The sequence below is a fragment of the Bactrocera neohumeralis genome, chromosome 6 (assembly GCF_024586455.1).
Source record: "Bactrocera neohumeralis isolate Rockhampton chromosome 6, APGP_CSIRO_Bneo_wtdbg2-racon-allhic-juicebox.fasta_v2, whole genome shotgun sequence".
In the NCBI taxonomy this organism is placed as follows: domain Eukaryota; kingdom Metazoa; phylum Arthropoda; class Insecta; order Diptera; family Tephritidae; genus Bactrocera; species Bactrocera neohumeralis.
In genome coordinates this window covers 20843740-20859579 of record NC_065923.1, presented here as the reverse complement: position 1 = coordinate 20859579, position 15840 = coordinate 20843740, and the positions used below count along the sequence as shown (strand labels likewise).

Genomic DNA, 15840 nt, shown 5'->3' with positions numbered 1-15840 from the left:
GTAATAACAATATTTTTTGGAAAAATAACTTTATAAATTTTATTAACAAACGTAGAGCAGGTAGCCCTAGCAATTTGTGCGTAAACAGCTGATTGTCTTATTTATGCATATATTTTTGCAGCGGTTTCTACAAATTTTTTAAATTAATTTGTGTATTTTTGACTTGATAGATAGGTAATGGAGATTTTAAAGCAAGGCGCAGAAGGTCGTCTTTACCTTGGTGTATTTAAAGGGGAAAAGTGTTTAGTAAAAGAGCGTTTCATTAAACATTACCGTCATCCAGAATTGGATACACAGATTACAAGACAACGAATCAAAGCAGAAACAAAAGCGGCTACTCGATGTCAAAACGCTGGAATATTAGCACCACGTATTTTGCATACTGATCTAAATGAACGTAAAATTTATATGGAATATTTTGGAGAAGCCATCACAGCCAAAGAATTAATTCAACGTGTTGTAGCTGATCATTCAGTAGAGACAGCGGAAAAAGTTTTGAAAAATCTTTGCACACAAGTCGGTACAATAATTGGAAAACTTCATTCAAATAATATAATACATGGCGACCTTACAACTTCTAACATACTTATCAATCCCAAAAGTGAAAATAAGGATTTTAAAGAGTACGACATTGTTTTTATTGATTTTGGATTAAGTCATTACAACCAAGGAGCGGAAGACAAAGGTGTCGATTTGTATGTATTGGAAAGAGCGCTTCTCAGCACACACAGTGAGCAACCATATCTATTTGATTACTTGCTCGAAGCTTACCGCAAAGAATGTGGCAAGGATGAAGGAACTATTGTTGCTAAATTTGAAGAAGTACGGGCGCGCGGACGGAAACGTACTATGATTGGCTAACCAGATGTGTGAAAAGATTCATTTCATTTTTTTTATTACGATAAGCTTAATTGTGACTAGATCCTAATTTACACAACAAAATACAGAACATAGTGCATATTCGACTATTCTATCCGCTGTTGTGCGTTTTTTTCGTTGGGTAAAGAATTCTGTAAATCATCGCGTAAGTTTTCAACTTTAATCTTTTTTATATACTTTCGAACTTTTTGTTGTTTTGAAAGCTTCTGATTTTTTAATGGCTCAACGCCTTCAGAGTCATCGTCCTTATACTGTTGATATGGATGTTCACGAATTTTTTTGATTGCATCCTCTAATTTCAAGCCAGCAATTCCCTGTTCTTCATAGTAGAGGCGCAGTTTAGCACAAAATTTTTCGTGTCCCCTTCTAAATGACTTCGTTTTTGTTGAAGGGTACTACAAAATATTGAAAATTAAAATAAAATTTAAAAAATATAATTATAATTAAATTTACCCTTGCATCAATCGTGCGCGCACATCTATCGTAAAAATTGTGAAGATGTTTGAGAAAAACCTCGTTTGGTTTGATATTTTCATCCAAACTTATTTGTAAAATTTCAATGACATATGGGAAATTTCTGTTACCAGTTCCTTGTCGCAACATTGCACCCAAAATTTGTATGTTCATGCTGTAAAGTTGTAAATGTAATACAAATGTACTTATATACCTCGATATTACTATAATTGCCTCACCGTATGCCGTTTTCTTTCATCTGTTGCAATAATTCTCGGGATTCCACTTCCGTTTGACATCCTAACGCTAACACACCATAGGTAATAATATCAGGCTCTAAACCGGCTGTCCGTATCATTGATATCACTTCTTTCGCTCCTTCGTAGTCGAAACGCATAGAACGTTTTTTTATTAGAATATTAAAAAAGTCAATGTCTGCTTTTAGACCAATTTTTCGCACGTATGTTAACAACTGTTTTTCGGCTGCATATGTTGGCGGTATGACCTCCAATAATGTTGTAAAAGTTTCAATATCAGGCGTAATTTTACATTCTTTCATAAGATTCAAAAAGCCCGACAAGCCGCCCAAAAGTAAAAAACGTTCATGAGGACGGGAAACTTCCGCTAACGAAACCAGGCTGCCGAGATGAGGTTGTGCTGCCAACAGGTTAGGCATTTCTAACTGTTCTGCATTATTTCTAATTTCTATAACTTGGGATTGCTTATTCACATCTAGAGCGTTAGATGATGATACTTCTTTAGAGAGTGATGTCTCTTTTTCTATAGATGTAGCCGTAGCTAGAAATTCTTCACGTTCTGCACATATTTGATGTAATACTTTTTCCATAGTATTCAAGTCACCAAATCCACAATCTCTCGCACAACGTAAAACAGTGTTGAAAGTGTAATAATCGGGTTTTAGTTCATACTGCATCATTTTGTGCCAAGTAAGAAGACAATGACTGTCGAAAAATTTCAACAAATTTAAATGAATAATGTTTACAATCGTGTTTATAAAATGAGTTCTTACCGGAATCCATATTCTACATCGCTTGCGCAGGCTTGCAACAAGAAATTAAATGTTTCAACATTCAAAGGCAATTGTTTCTCCATTAACTCATCCGCAAGTAAATATGCCGTCTTTACGTCACCACATCGTCCAAAAGCTTTAATCATTGCATTATAATTTTTTACATTTGGTTCATAACCCTTCTCTATCATTATTTCACGTAATCTATTAGCCTGTTCAATGCCGTAGACCGTAGATGGAGCATTCGCACAAGCATTAAAAAGTGACGTATACGTACCGCCTTTCACTTTTAATCCCCTTTGCCGCATTTTAGTAAATAAATTAAATGCTTTACGCGTGTAACCTGCCTTTGCACATCCGCTTATTAGTAAATTATATATGTATGCATCAGGTTTGGCGCGATCTTGCTTTAACATTTGTACCTCGAGTACCGCAATTGCATCTTTTAGTCGTTTCTCGGCTAGATGGGATTTTATAAGACGTGCGTAATCAATTGTTCGCAATGCTCTGCTTTTAGGATTATTTGTATATTCATCTTCCATAACATCTCCAGCATCTTCTTTGATCTCAGATGTTTGATTGTTACCAAATATATCAGCGTCGTTCAATTTTTCCACAAAATGGTCTAAATGACTATTTAGATTATCTTCTTTCGACGAATTCTCATTTCGAAATGGCTTATGGTCTGGAAGAGTCTGTTGTTCCTTGTTAGCTTGTCGTTGCTCTTCCAAACCGGCATCTTTATCATATGTTTTAATATGCAGTTTACGGACACACTTTGACTCTTCAAACAAACTGTAAATACTGTATTTTAATTTAAGGCACTCATTGTGACGAAATTCCTGCGACACCTTATTGCTCGTATACCAGAACTGACGCAAAGCTCCAACACGGAGCAAACGAATGGCCATTTTATTTATTTCAAAGTATCTGTGTTATATTTATATAAACTCTTTCAAATTGCATGCTGTTTTATTCATTACTGATTAGAGTGGCCAGGTTACAGCTAAAATTAGTTGCTCAAAATTTTCAATCTTATTATCAACAAAAAAAAACATTTAAAATATGTTTAGAACTTTACTATCTTCATTGATGCATCCGATTCAATGTATTCTTGAATTCAATATTTCATTATATTTTTCAAAAAACTTTAAATTTTTCCCAACAAGGCACATACAAATTTTTTGAAATGCGCCATGAATTGATAACGTCAGAGTTGCCAATCCTATATGTATCTCAGCTGTACTGTATCAACTGTTTTCTGTTTGTTTTCATTGTCAATTCCGCATCAAATGTTTTTATTTGTGAATGTCGTTTGGTGACTCACACGCGTCATAATTTTCAACCAAAAGTTAGATTAACTTAAAAATGTTTAACAATTTATTTGGCAAAAAACCAACTGTTAAAGAACAGCAAAGGGAAAATGACAAAAACCTACGAAAAGCCAATCGGGACATAGAGCGTGAGCGCCGAAAACTAGAAGAGGAGGAACGCAAGCTGCAGCAAGAAATAAAAAAGGCTGCGGCACAAGGCAATAATGATGTATGCCGCATATTGGCGAAACAACTTGTGGAAATAAGGAAACAAAAGTCTCGAACATTTGCAGCTACCAGTAAAATTACATCCATTGGTTATCAAAATAAAAATATAGGAACAAATATAGTACTAGCTGATGCAATGGGAACCACTGCCAAAACAATGGGTGATATGAACAAAGTGATGCGGCCGGAAAGTATTGCTGCAAATCTTCGAGATTTCCAAAAAGCAAATATGCATATGGAAATGACAGATGAGATGATAAACGATACGTTAGATGACATGCTGAACGAGTCGGGCGATGAAGAAGAAAGTGATGCCATTGTTAATAAGGTTTTGGATGAAATTGGTATTGAGATATCAGGTAAAATGGCGAACATTCCGTCCACCGGCTCCGGAGATTTGGAAAAAAGTGCACGTAGCGAAAAGGATATTGAAGCTCAATTGGCTAAATTGCGCTCCACTTAGTTATTTCTGTAGCACTATAAAATAAGTTAGTTTTTATAAATGTAACCCTTATGATCATGTGGATTTTAAATAAAATGCTATTGCTTAAGATATATATATTTTACTTATAACCCAAACGATTAACAATCTTTAAATTTCACATAAATGGATTAACTTTATAGTCTAGCTGACATACCACCACCAGCGACAATCGATTCGCCTGTAATATAAGAAGCATCATCAGAAACTAAAAATGATACTATTCCACCCATTTCTTCTGGGGCACCCAGACGTCCCATGGGTATATTTGAGACTGCTGCGTTATTAGCCGATTCGGTTTCGTGCAGCTAATGAAAAAAATATCTATGTTACTCTTTTTACACTTACTTTACATTTATCATACATACCGCACTTGAGAATTTGGTTTTAATAATTCCTGGTGCCAAGCAATTTACTCGAATTCCTTCAGGAGCCAACTCTTTGGATGCAGCTTTAGTTAAACCAATTAAAGCTGTCTTACTAACGGAGTATGCACCTAGCAACTATAAAAAATTCTTATTTAAGATATAATGATTAGATGATCTTATCTTCTTATCTTAATGATTAGAAACAAATAAAACATACATATACATATGTATGTATATTTATGTACATACATTGAAAGCATCGTAGCCCGCTATGGAGGACACAAAAACTATATTGGAACCTTGTTCCTTTCGTAAATAAGGCAATGCCTCTTTTGCAAGTAAATAGGAAGATTTAACATTCACGTCGAATATTTTATCCCAGACGCCTTCCTCGCATTCCAACACGCCACCCACTACTGGATTTGTAGCGGCATTAGATACCAAAATATTTAATTTTCCATAAGTACGTATAGTTTCCTCAAATAGTCGTTTCCTATCTTGTGCTTCTCCCACATGACATTTTAAACCAGTAACTTTAAGATTTAGCTTTCGTAAACGTTCAACCGCATTTTCAACATTTCGCTCCTTACGGCTACTGATTACCACAGCCGCACCATCCTCGGCCAAACGTTTAGCAATTGCAAATCCAATTCTAGTAAAGGTAATAATGTACACATTTTTGCCTAGTAACAAATACATTATTTATGATCAACATACCCATCCGTAGAAGCTGTAACGATTGCTACCTTTCCTTCTAAACGTTTCATATTTTTCTCTGTTGCTGTATGAATTCCACTACTTGATAAGCGTTTATGACAAATATTTAAAGTTACACCAGGTACATTAGCTAGTTGAAAAATATTTGCATTTAACCTTTAATCAATGAGATTGAACTTTAAACATTATGCACATTAACTTACCTCCAACGTAAACACTTTTTGCTTTTGTTACAAGTTGTCTTCTGATAAGGAACATTTTTTCAGATTCGGATTCTTATCCTTTGAACAGAACCTCACTGGCGATAAAAATTAGAGCGGATTAAGCTCCTTATTAAATCACGACCCGTGAAATCTTGAATTAATAAATAATATATATGTATGTATTTTAATTTACAGTACAATTAACACCGGTTTCTTAACCCTTAAAAGGTAACATTTCTGAATTTCATTTCATAATATTTATTTGACAAATTTCGTTGTTATAGGCCTTTGTTAAAAACAATATTAGGCTTTATTATTTAAAAAATAAAATAATCTACTCAACAAAATGTTGTTTATCTAAATAACTGATACACTAAATATATTTATTATATACGTGCTATTTTTTAATTCAACTAAAAGGTACACAAAATGCAAATAAAGAATTTTTATTTCAGAGAAGTAATTTATTGCAAAATTAATAAATCTGTTTAAAATAATTTTTAAATGGTGTTGCGTTTATTTTGATATCGTTATGCGTTAGACACTATCGTGTCGTTGCTAGCGTTGACGTAGCAAGTAATCGTTGTGATAAGCTTTTTTGTATTCGATAGAAAAAGCACATATCTATCAAACGGCATCGCACAACTACAAAATACATTTAACCCACAGATTTGTGTTTCATCCAAATATTGCTAAATTTAAATGCAAATATCTCAAAAAAACATAAGTCAGCGTCAACTATATATTTATATTTTCTTAATCTTGAGAACTTCGTCTATCGCTACATACCCATTCGAAATCCCAGCCATTATTTACATATGTATAAGAGTGCAAGAATCAACTCAACTAAATATTGTTTATATGATCGATCGAAACAGGATTAAATAACTAGTATAAGACTAAAGAATCCTCAATTTACAAAAGCAATAGCCCTCTCCTTTATTAGTAGATTTGAACTACTTTAATAAAAGTGTAAATGTATCTTAAATTAAATTTTCTTATATCATGTTCCCGCCAAAAATTTTAAGTGATTGATTTGAATTTAAACTAATCTAGACTTTTTTATTGCTTTTGGTGATTTATAAAACAATTGTTTTTGACATTAAAAAATTCACATCGTTTAAAATTTATTAAAAGAAAACATTGTGATGTCGTACTTTGTTATAAAAGTTGTATTTTTTTTTATAAATATTCTCCATTCAATGGAAATAATGGTGGAGATTTTTGATTTTGAGCGCCTAGCAATGAGACGTTTGCTGCTGGCCCATACAATGCTCAAAATAGCTAGTCAATATGGAGCAAATTCAACAAGGTCTATTTGGATGAAGGCATGTACATAAATATTGGAATTACATGTATTACAATGTCGTTCGTTTAATTAAAATACGTATATTTTAGGCTCGTAGGCAAATGTTTTGGGAAGTCGATTGCCAGGTGAATTCAGACGAGTTTTTTAAAAGCAACTTCCGAATGAAGCGCCAATCATTCAATAAATTGTGTATTATGTTGAAAGGCTTAGAGAGGAAAAACACTAACTACCGAAAGTCCATTCAATTAGAAAAACGTATTGCAATTGCTGTATATGCTTTAGGGTCTTCTGCCGATTACCGTACAATTGGAAATATGTTTGGAATTGGGAAAAGCTCTGTTTGCACAATTCTAATTGAGTTCTGTCGTGAAGTCTGGCGATGTTTGTGGCCTTTATATTTGAATAAATTCCCAATGAACGAAATTCAATTGCGGGAGTATTTAAATGGTTTTGAGTCATTGGGTTTTCCTCAAGTGTTAGGAGCTATCGGTAAGAAGTTCAACTGTTTACAATTGATTGTTTTTTAATTTTTATGTTTAAGATGGATGTCACATAGAAGTTCATCCAACAGCAGAAGATGCTATGGATTACTATAATGATAAGGGCTGGTATTCCACAGTTCTTCTGGCTTTAGTTGATGCAAGGTAAGTTTGTTCATGAAGCTCGTTCGAACTCCTGGCGTATTTCTTTAATATTATAGATGTCGCTTTATATACATTAACGTCGGTAGTCCAGGCAGTTGTAATGACTCTTCAATATTTGAGAGTTCATCTTTAAAATGCCAGTTAGTACAATCTAGCTTATTTAATGACATGAGTAGGCAAATATCGTCGGTTAATGTTCCAGTCGTTCTGTTGGGTGACTCTGCGTTCAAACTTGATGAACATTTGCTGAAGCCATATCCATTTCGCAAAAACCAACCTTTGAATGAGAAAAAATATAACAATGCACTCTCGAAATGCCATAGAGTCGTCGAGACAGCTTTCGATCATTTAAAGGCAAGGTTTAGGCGAGTTGGCAAAGGCTTTGAAAACCACATGGCCAACACAAAAGCTGTCATTAAAGCGTGCTGTGTATTGCACAACTTTTTGAATGAAGAGAAAGATGAAATTACTGAAAGGTGGATTGCAACACAACAAATCGAAAACCAAAGTCGGCAGTTGCCAGAAAACGAACCTAACATTCCTGGAAATGTTAGCCCAAGGGCAGAGGAAATAAGACAAGCGTTCGTTTCATATTTCGGTAAGTGGTTGCATTCATCTTTGAAATATTTTTGCACCCCTACATACATATGTATATATTTGTAGTTTTATAATACTATGGCTTATGAGTAAACTACACATAAAAGCGCTCAAAAAAATTATACATAAAATGAAAAATGCTTATAAAAATTAACATAAAACAGTCTTTAAAACTAATTTTGGCGGCGAAGGAAGTCGATGAAAGCATCCTTCATCTCGCTAATGTCTTTGGCATATTTTTCTAAAATAAGTAGCCGTTTTTCATCGGCATCCTTCATCGCCTGAGTCGCCTTCAAAAAATCCTTCCTCATTTCCTCCATTACTGACACTGCTGTTTTCTTTTTAATTTTTCTAGCGTCTCTGGATGAGGGGAGATTGGAAGGGTCGGAAGACGATGCGGCAGGACTCCGAGGAGCGAATGGATTCGGAGATTCGATTGGACTCGGTGGTTCGCCAAGACTCGAAAGTGACGATTCTGCTTCGTTTTTAACCTCTACAGGAAATGACCCTATTTCGTCAGTATCCACTGAAAATAAACATACATATCAAAGACAATGACAACAAACAAATAAAGTCACTGAGAAATATTCCATAAAACGCCGTTTCATTGAATTCTGACGCAAAAACAACAATAACATCAGCCAATGCAGAAAAGATTTCGACGCGAAAAGCTAATAGTTTTTTAAAGTGTTTTTTACTTGGGGTATTATTTGTTTTCTTTATTTGGTTCCTTAATAAAATATGTCGATAAGGTAACATTGGTTATTTGCTAGAGTGAGAACAAAAGTTAAATATTGAATTAAATTTTTTAAATTTTAAAAATTTTGCATTATTTAATATAAAATAAATTTGTAGAACCGAATTAGTAAAGTGTAAATGGATATAAAAGTCAAAAATACAAGTGCTAAATTCACTATAAATCGAAGAAACGTGCATTTTAAATAGTAAAATTTTTTAACATTAAATTCAAATATCTCAAAAACCGTAAGTTAGCGGAAGCTATATACTTATGTATATATGTTCTTAATCTGGAGAACCTCATCTATCAGTACATAACCTTTTTAACTGCGAATTCGGGGAATGTCATTTTAAAATTTACCTCTTGCATTAAATTAGCGATATAGTACAAACTAATGTTTCGTTATATTTATTAAAAATATACGGCGAATTATGGACTACTCCAATATAGTTACAACTTACCCATAATGCTGTCCTCGACAAGCTCGTCGGAGCAGAAGCTTTTGTAGCCACCTATCGCTTGGTGGACCGCAGCATAATGCTTCCAAGCCGAAGACGAGCCACCGAATACACCAACTTTCCGTTTCTCTTTCCTAAAAATATACAACAAATTATTTATTATAAAATTTTACTTCTTAACTTATAACCTACTTGTATTTGTTAGTAAAATTATGCATTTTAATTTTTATTTCTGTGGCCGTATAATTGTGGCCAGCTGTGTTCATTTCTCTGGACATCTCTTCGTAAATGTGGCTATTCTTTCTAGTTGATTGAAATTTTAGCATTTTTTCTTGCCACAACTGTACTAAATCGGTTTCGGCAGCCTCGTTCCACACTACCCGCTTTTTTTTCATAACAATATCCCCACTTGCCATTTTCACTTTTGCAAAATTATTACACTAAATTTTTTCACTTTATTTGTTTGTTTAGTTTATTGCACTTTGAAGCTGTAAACACACATTCTTGAGCATTTTGGAGATGGCAGCGACGTATCAAACAGCTGATCTACACAATTTCGTTGTTGCCGTACTAACGATACAGATATACGGTCAAAAATTTTGGTTTCAAGTTGATCACGCAAACTACTTGTCAAAATTTATTTAAATGCATAGACGTGACGTAAGCTACAAGCAACTTGATAATCAATAATAATTTCTATATGCTGTGGTCATGGAAATCACATCTAAGGGCAATAAGAAAATGTTTTTTCAACATGTTGCCGATAAAGTTCTGGTTAGCGCTTAACAGACATTTAGATAACGGCTCTGACTTTGACATCGTTAACGTGAACACGATATGACAGTTACTTGCGTTGACGTAACAAAGTAATCGCTGTGATGAGATATTTTTGATGCGATAGGAAAAACACATATCTATTGAACGCCATCGCGACAAACTATTGTATATTATAAGTTCAATTCACTGATTTATCTTTATTTTTCTAATATTATTCTTTTGTTCACAAATATTTGTGCATTGTTATGTAGAAACAACACAAACGTAATTAATTTGAAAATAGTTCATCATAAATAAAATAATGAAGTCATGTAACACAAGCAAATTTCCTTTTCCCGTAGGAAGGATCTAATATCTACAACCAACACATTTCGTAAAAATATCATTTAAGGCAGCCTTCAACATGAATTCCAACACTCCAAAACTGTTTGCAACATCAAGCAAAATTCAAATTAAGCAACATGTGCCCATTGGCTCAATTAGGAAGGGTCCTCACGCTATAGAACGCAGTTTAGTTCCAGACGAAGTTGTTATTAAGCGTAGATTCGGTAATTCTAATTACTTACTAAATATAGTGATATTAAGAAATGCTATCAGATCTTGAGGCGAACTTAAATGAGACAAGGTGTTAGCTTGCTCAAATGACGCACCAATCAACATACCAGGATAATTTGGAGCAATATGGAAAATTTTCTTGCGGAAAAACTACAATCAACACATGCAACTGGTATAATAAAGTGAGTATAAACTAGAAATAAAGGTGCGGTATTATATTTTTCTCTAAAGTATTAAGGTAAGTTTTTAAAAATATTGAATAATTTTTCAGAGTGTGTAGTATTAGTGTCTAAAAGTATTGAAATCTTAGTGTTAACGTATTTAAAGTTTGTATAGAATATACAAAAAATTAACACTAAAAAATTTTGTTAATTCAAAGATCAAAACATTTGTGAGAATCGCACTCACTGCCTCATAGTGAGTGAAAAGGCAAGGATTGGACGATCTGCTGTTAATAAAACTATGTATATATACTTTTTTTCAAATAAACAAAATTATTTTCTAGCCTTTAGAAGCAGCCGTATACTACAATCAACAAACCATGAAGTAATACTCCCTGCAAAAATTACAAAACAACACAAACATCAATCAACATTCCATGAACTCAGACAATTTGGATATTGATATCTTCTGGCACATGCGGATTACAACAATCAACTCAAACCTATTAGATGATGTAAATAAATATAAAATTTCATATTCTGTAGTTTAAATACGTGATCGAAATTTAAAGTTAATTACTGTTTAATCGAAATTTGAACGTCTCGTTTGAATTCACTTTAACGTTTGAAATATGATCTTTAAATAGTGACTGGAGACTTAAATTTTAATCTTTTTAATAAAACTTTACAAAGTTCTTTCTTATTCTAATCTTAGTATATAATTTTGTTTTAAAATTTGAATTAAAATATTTCGTTGAGTAACAATTAAATGATTTGAATCGTAAAAAATACCATTATAATTATTCAACAAAAAGCTGAAAGCTGCGATGAAAAATTGTTGATATATAAACCAAATTTATTTTTATAAATCATTAATAGTGACATTAACCATATTCACAGGTGAAGGTTCAAAGCCTTTGTTTCAAAGAGATGATATCGTGGTGAATCCGGATAATGCTATAAATATCGCAGAAGACAAAAGCGAAAAGCAAAGCACCACAGAGGATATTTCAAATCGAGGGCGAAAAGAGCGCCACATTTCGACTGTAAGTGAATTATAAATATTTGCATATGCTGATATTTAAATAGAAACCAAAGTTTTTAATTAATATCAATTTATTAAGGATTCCAGTAGCCCAGAGCGTTATCGAAAATATCACAACAACCTAGAGAAAGAGACCACTCGACGCACGAAAACGACGAATCCTATTAGTGATGACAAATATGCAGCTCGACGTGACGCATCACCACCACCAAATCGTCGCCGAAAAACCTCTGAAAAAATTCCATATTTTGTAGACCAAGTAAGAGAGCGAGACAGAATTCGTCGTAAATATGGATCGACAAGAAATAAATCGCCTCTAGCGTCATCCAAATTTCGACGCAGGCGTAGTATTTCAAGGTCACGCTCACGATCTCACTCTCGAGATTCATTGAAAACTAAACAACGTTCACCAGCTCGTCGAACTAATTTTCGTCGTCGGTCAATTTCAATGGATCGTGAATGGGGTGACAATAGTAAACGCGAACGGGAAAGAGAAAAATCACGTGCAGATAAGGATTTGCATGGGACACCGAGGCACTATCAACATAGATCAGATGATCGTGGCAAAAATGTGCGTAGATCCCGAAGTTCTCGTACACATTCAAGATCACGCACTCGTTCACGTGACCGTTCGTCGCGCATAGGAACGCAAAATAGCGAACGCCATAAATATCGTTATAATGAGAATGAAGAACAGAATGGGAATGGCGAAAGAAATCTGTCACAACCGCAAATCATAACCATACCCGTGCCGGTTCCAGCGGATTTTATTAATTATGGTTATGTAAGTTAATTATAGTTAGGTTGTATAATATATAAATGACATCTTCCTAATAGCTATTACAGCTTAGTTCTTTGCAACAACAATACAGTAATTTGTCCATATCTGTAAACAATGTTCGTAATAATTAAGAGTTTTTTTTTCGTTGATACAGCCAACCTGGCCAACTACAACGCAGTGGGCACCCCAGACATCACGATATGGAACACCCACTTATCCTATGCCTACTTTCGTGCCTGCTGTTTTACCACCAATGCGGCACCCAATGCCACCTTATGGATTACCTCCACAACCAATACGTTACGGTGGACCTGGTTATAGATTACCTGTACAATATGGTGCAACACGCCCTTGGCGACCCAATTTTCGATCAAAAAATACATAAATTATGGGTAATACATGTAGATTAAATTTGGATACTATATAGATATATCAAGCGTAAGAATTATTGATTTTACTCTTTTCTATTTATTGTACCACATTTGGTAGTTGTAGTTAAAATTTAATAACTTCTGATGTGTAATTGCATATAAATAGAATTAAATTTTCAATTTATATTTTCTGATCGAAAGTGAAATTCAAGGATTAAAAAATATTTTTCGCATTCGTAATAAAATTTTATATTAGATTTTTTTCGATTTTAAGTTTCAAAAAGCAAGTAAATTTAAAAATACACTTATTTTTGTATTTGATTTTCTTTTATTTACAAATATATATACATATATATATTTATATATATGAATAGAGCAATTATGATTATTTGACATTGTTTTCAATCTTTTGATCAAAAATACAGAATTATGGAAATATAAAATAAAATAATATAATAAAATAATAAATAGAATATGTAGAGAACAGCATATTTGATATTTTGATTTGAAAAATATTAAATAAATACACTAGTAAAGGAGGAGTTATATCTTACTACAAAATTTCTTATAAGAAATTAAATATTTAAAATGAGAACATTAATTGAATGGTAGGAAGTCACAAAATGTTTAGATTTATTTTGCAATGCAATGATATAAATTCCAACTTCCAAAGTTATACACAAGATCGGTAAAAATACGTTCAGAAATAATATCATTTAGAACCAGATCAAAAATTTTGTGCACTAGAGTATAAACACATACGGAACATACATATGTTAAAAGGAAGATTTGTCACCGTTATTAGTGTTTGCTATTTGTTTTAAATATAAGAAATTATTTTTTTCTTTTTTTTTTTGTTAAAACCTGACCTTGAAGCTTATAATGCCTATAACATTACTTTCACTTTTTATTACACTTAATAATTTTATTCACTTGCATACATATACATATGCATGCCTGAAACTCTTCTAACCTCCGGTTGTAAATATATTACAATACTTATTTCGATTTTTCTATCTTACGTCTGAAATTCACTTCGAATTTTAAACTTTTCTACAAAACTAGCGTTTCTGTTTTTGTCTAAGTTATATATATGTATATATATATATATCTTTGTTAACGTTAATTAAAAAATTAAACTGTTGCGTTGGTATTCACTTTTGATTTCACTTAACATTGGTTTTCGTACAAGTTTCTGTCACACGTTTGTTTTAAAAGCCTTCATACCAGGTCAACTCGCGGTCGAAACTGTAAGCGCAGAGGAGGATCTCTAAAACGCCAACGCGTCACATACACAAACTTTAGCGTATGATCTTTGCCTAACAATTCTTCATTGCACAGTATGTCGATCTAAAAATTGAGAAATTTTTGAACAAATCAGTAATATTTTTCTTAAAAATACATAAAATCAATACGCATTGATAATTTTTTTCTTTTTTTAACACAGTTTTTCTGCAAAAACAATTACCTCTCGATATTTGTCAATGCCATTTAAAATTTTCTTGGCAACCAATTTTTTCAAATGCGTTATAGTCGCTTGTGAGCTGCAGCGTATAAAACGCCGCTGCAAATTTTTAAAATTATTGCTCATACATTCGAGGCTTACGTTCACCTGCTCGTCTAGACGATGGAAATCAGATTCTGCATGTGCTTCGAGCATTTTCTCATCGTCATCGTGATTTTGCGGCATATCTTTGGGGCAGGGAATGTTTCGACTTTTATAAAAATCTCGTTCTCTTCTCATTTCATCTACATTAAAAATTTTATTTCATATCAATTTCATTCTCTTTTCAATTGTTTAGAAATTTTACCTTCTTGTAGATTTGGTACCAACTTATAAACGATATCCTGCATGGTCCGATCAAAGCTGATGTACTGCAGTGGGTGTGACTGATGGATGACCATGTCGCAAGTGGGACAGGTTTTCTTTTCTTCCAAATGTTTTACCAAACAACTTTTACAAACTACAATTATAAAATGGAATTTATAATTATACATTTATATATATATATTATACATTTATATATATATATTATACATTTATATATATATATTATACATTTATATATATATATTATACATATATTGTATAATGTATTACTAACATGTATGTAGACACTCAGTGACGGTTGTGGCATCAATAAAGTAACCACCGCAGATCTTGCACGTTATGTGCGGATTTATGGTCTTAAGCTTAACACGACGTTCCATGGTTTCTTTTAATCTTTTCTGCAGTATATAGATCGCAGGAATACTGCCGAACTTCAGTAAACATTGCACTTGTACCCCAAATCCGCAAAGCAGTACAAATTACTAGTAGCTAATTTGGAAAGCCTTTTGTGACAATAATACACAGTATTGCATGTAATATTTTTGATCAGTTAAGTTCTGCAAGTTTACAAATATAATATACGCTGCTAAATTTATCTAGCTACACAACGGCAAACACTTCCAATTCACCTCGGGTATATTTGAAAGATTTTGATCGTCTAATTCATATCCTCTTTAAACATCTTTTATTTATCATTTGCATTATAAGACGACTATAACTATAAACAGAACATTGAAAAATATAAACACTGATTATGTTATTAGTAAAAACAAAGAAATTAAACAATTACGCGAAACCGAAAAATTGACACGAACACGGGTTTTTATAGTATTTTTTATTGAAGTAATGAAATAAATGATGAGGCGAATTGGAGGTTGGCAGCACTGGCTGTCAACTTGC

At 33.0% G+C, this 15840-nt stretch overlaps 8 protein-coding genes across 9 annotated transcripts; 4 read left to right on the top strand and 4 right to left on the bottom strand.

The window, feature by feature from the left end:
• The first annotated feature begins 90 nt into the window (after nt 1–90).
• LOC126761323 (EKC/KEOPS complex subunit TP53RK) lies at nt 91–973 on the top strand. The gene has a single exon (XM_050477382.1). The coding sequence runs from the start codon at nt 178–180 to the stop codon at nt 859–861; it is 684 nt and encodes a 227-aa protein (XP_050333339.1). The 5' UTR covers nt 91–177; the 3' UTR covers nt 862–973.
• On the bottom strand, nt 867–3406 carry LOC126761304 (pentatricopeptide repeat-containing protein 1, mitochondrial). Its single transcript, XM_050477358.1, has 4 exons — nt 2363–3406; nt 1572–2294; nt 1333–1507; nt 867–1274 (listed from the first exon to the last, which is right to left on the bottom strand). The coding sequence occupies exons 1-4, from the start codon at nt 3271–3273 to the stop codon at nt 966–968; spliced, it is 2118 nt and encodes a 705-aa protein (XP_050333315.1). The 5' UTR covers nt 3274–3406; the 3' UTR covers nt 867–965.
• A 129-nt stretch (nt 3407–3535) lies between these two features.
• LOC126761325 (charged multivesicular body protein 2b-B) lies at nt 3536–4456 on the top strand. The gene has a single exon (XM_050477385.1). The coding sequence runs from the start codon at nt 3731–3733 to the stop codon at nt 4364–4366; it is 636 nt and encodes a 211-aa protein (XP_050333342.1). The 5' UTR covers nt 3536–3730; the 3' UTR covers nt 4367–4456.
• LOC126761316 (dehydrogenase/reductase SDR family member 4) lies at nt 4451–5846 on the bottom strand. Its single transcript, XM_050477373.1, has 5 exons — nt 5673–5846; nt 5470–5599; nt 5002–5404; nt 4753–4887; nt 4451–4692 (listed from the first exon to the last, which is right to left on the bottom strand). Exons 1-5 carry the CDS (start codon nt 5725–5727, stop codon nt 4522–4524), a joined length of 894 nt encoding a protein of 297 aa, XP_050333330.1. The 5' UTR covers nt 5728–5846; the 3' UTR covers nt 4451–4521.
• A 1548-nt stretch (nt 5847–7394) lies between these two features.
• Nucleotides 7395–8296, top strand: LOC126761810 (putative nuclease HARBI1). Its single transcript, XM_050478217.1, has 4 exons — nt 7395–7470; nt 7523–7625; nt 7682–8223; nt 8289–8296. Exons 1-4 carry the CDS (start codon nt 7395–7397, stop codon nt 8294–8296), a joined length of 729 nt encoding a protein of 242 aa, XP_050334174.1.
• LOC126761320 (uncharacterized) lies at nt 8212–9955 on the bottom strand. Its single transcript, XM_050477377.1, has 3 exons — nt 9612–9955; nt 9423–9553; nt 8212–8748 (listed from the first exon to the last, which is right to left on the bottom strand). The coding sequence occupies exons 1-3, from the start codon at nt 9833–9835 to the stop codon at nt 8396–8398; spliced, it is 708 nt and encodes a 235-aa protein (XP_050333334.1). The 5' UTR covers nt 9836–9955; the 3' UTR covers nt 8212–8395.
• Nucleotides 9956–10331: 376 nt separating this feature from the next.
• Nucleotides 10332–13416, top strand: LOC126761310 (female-specific protein transformer-like). Its single transcript, XM_050477364.1, has 5 exons — nt 10332–10460; nt 10538–10744; nt 11813–11958; nt 12037–12741; nt 12893–13416. Exons 2-5 carry the CDS (start codon nt 10600–10602, stop codon nt 13121–13123), a joined length of 1227 nt encoding a protein of 408 aa, XP_050333321.1. The 5' UTR covers nt 10332–10460; nt 10538–10599; the 3' UTR covers nt 13124–13416.
• A 294-nt stretch (nt 13417–13710) lies between these two features.
• LOC126761324 (polycomb group RING finger protein 3) lies at nt 13711–15777 on the bottom strand. 2 transcript variants are annotated; one of them, XM_050477384.1, is made up of 5 exons: nt 15570–15777; nt 15215–15497; nt 14921–15073; nt 14578–14858; nt 13711–14459 (listed from the first exon to the last, which is right to left on the bottom strand). In XM_050477384.1, the coding sequence occupies exons 2-5, from the start codon at nt 15318–15320 to the stop codon at nt 14331–14333; spliced, it is 669 nt and encodes a 222-aa protein (XP_050333341.1). In that variant the 5' UTR covers nt 15321–15497; nt 15570–15777; the 3' UTR covers nt 13711–14330. The 2 variants fall into 2 exon arrangements, with proteins under 2 accessions (XP_050333341.1, XP_050333340.1); XM_050477383.1 differs by having other exon boundaries at nt 15215–15777.
• Nucleotides 15778–15840: the final 63 nt, after the last annotated feature.

Bases quoted from the DNA above. Each gene is read 5' to 3' on its own strand.
- LOC126761324 (XM_050477383.1), bottom strand. From the start codon at position 15,320: ATGGAACGTCGTGTTAAGCTTAAGACCATAAATCCGCACATAACGTGC. The intron at 15,074-15,214 runs GTTAGTAATACA...TTATAATTGTAG, and splicing joins CACTGAGTGTCTACATACAT to TTTGTAAAAGTTGTTTGGTA. The intron at 14,460-14,577 runs GTAATTGTTTTT...CTCAATTTTTAG, and splicing joins GCATTGACAAATATCGAGAG to ATCGACATACTGTGCAATGA.
- LOC126761316 (XM_050477373.1), bottom strand. From the start codon at position 5,727: ATGTTCCTTATCAGAAGACAACTTGTAACAAAAGCAAAAAGTGTTTAC. The intron at 5,600-5,672 runs GTAAGTTAATGT...TTTTTCAACTAG, and splicing joins AAAAAGTGTTTACGTTGGAG to CTAATGTACCTGGTGTAACT. The intron at 4,888-5,001 runs GTATGTACATAA...AATTTTTTATAG, and splicing joins CGGGCTACGATGCTTTCAAT to TTGCTAGGTGCATACTCCGT.
- LOC126761325 (XM_050477385.1), top strand. From the start codon at position 3,731: ATGTTTAACAATTTATTTGGCAAAAAACCAACTGTTAAAGAACAGCAA.
- LOC126761310 (XM_050477364.1), top strand. From the start codon at position 10,600: ATGAATTCCAACACTCCAAAACTGTTTGCAACATCAAGCAAAATTCAA. The intron at 10,745-11,812 runs GTAATTCTAATT...CCATATTCACAG, and splicing joins TGTTATTAAGCGTAGATTCG to GTGAAGGTTCAAAGCCTTTG. The intron at 11,959-12,036 runs GTAAGTGAATTA...CAATTTATTAAG, and splicing joins AAGAGCGCCACATTTCGACT to GATTCCAGTAGCCCAGAGCG.
- LOC126761810 (XM_050478217.1), top strand. From the start codon at position 7,395: ATGAACGAAATTCAATTGCGGGAGTATTTAAATGGTTTTGAGTCATTG. The intron at 7,471-7,522 runs GTAAGAAGTTCA...TTTATGTTTAAG, and splicing joins TCAAGTGTTAGGAGCTATCG to ATGGATGTCACATAGAAGTT. The intron at 7,626-7,681 runs GTAAGTTTGTTC...TTAATATTATAG, and splicing joins CTGGCTTTAGTTGATGCAAG to ATGTCGCTTTATATACATTA.
- LOC126761304 (XM_050477358.1), bottom strand. From the start codon at position 3,273: ATGGCCATTCGTTTGCTCCGTGTTGGAGCTTTGCGTCAGTTCTGGTAT. The intron at 2,295-2,362 runs GTAAGAACTCAT...ATTTTTCGACAG, and splicing joins GATGTAGAATATGGATTCCG to TCATTGTCTTCTTACTTGGC. The intron at 1,508-1,571 runs GTGAGGCAATTA...ACAACTTTACAG, and splicing joins ATGAAAGAAAACGGCATACG to CATGAACATACAAATTTTGG.
- LOC126761323 (XM_050477382.1), top strand. From the start codon at position 178: ATGGAGATTTTAAAGCAAGGCGCAGAAGGTCGTCTTTACCTTGGTGTA.
- LOC126761320 (XM_050477377.1), bottom strand. From the start codon at position 9,835: ATGGCAAGTGGGGATATTGTTATGAAAAAAAAGCGGGTAGTGTGGAAC. The intron at 9,554-9,611 runs GTAGGTTATAAG...GTATATTTTTAG, and splicing joins AATTTTACTAACAAATACAA to GAAAGAGAAACGGAAAGTTG. The intron at 8,749-9,422 runs GTAAGTTGTAAC...GTTTATTTTCAG, and splicing joins TGTCGAGGACAGCATTATGG to TGGATACTGACGAAATAGGG.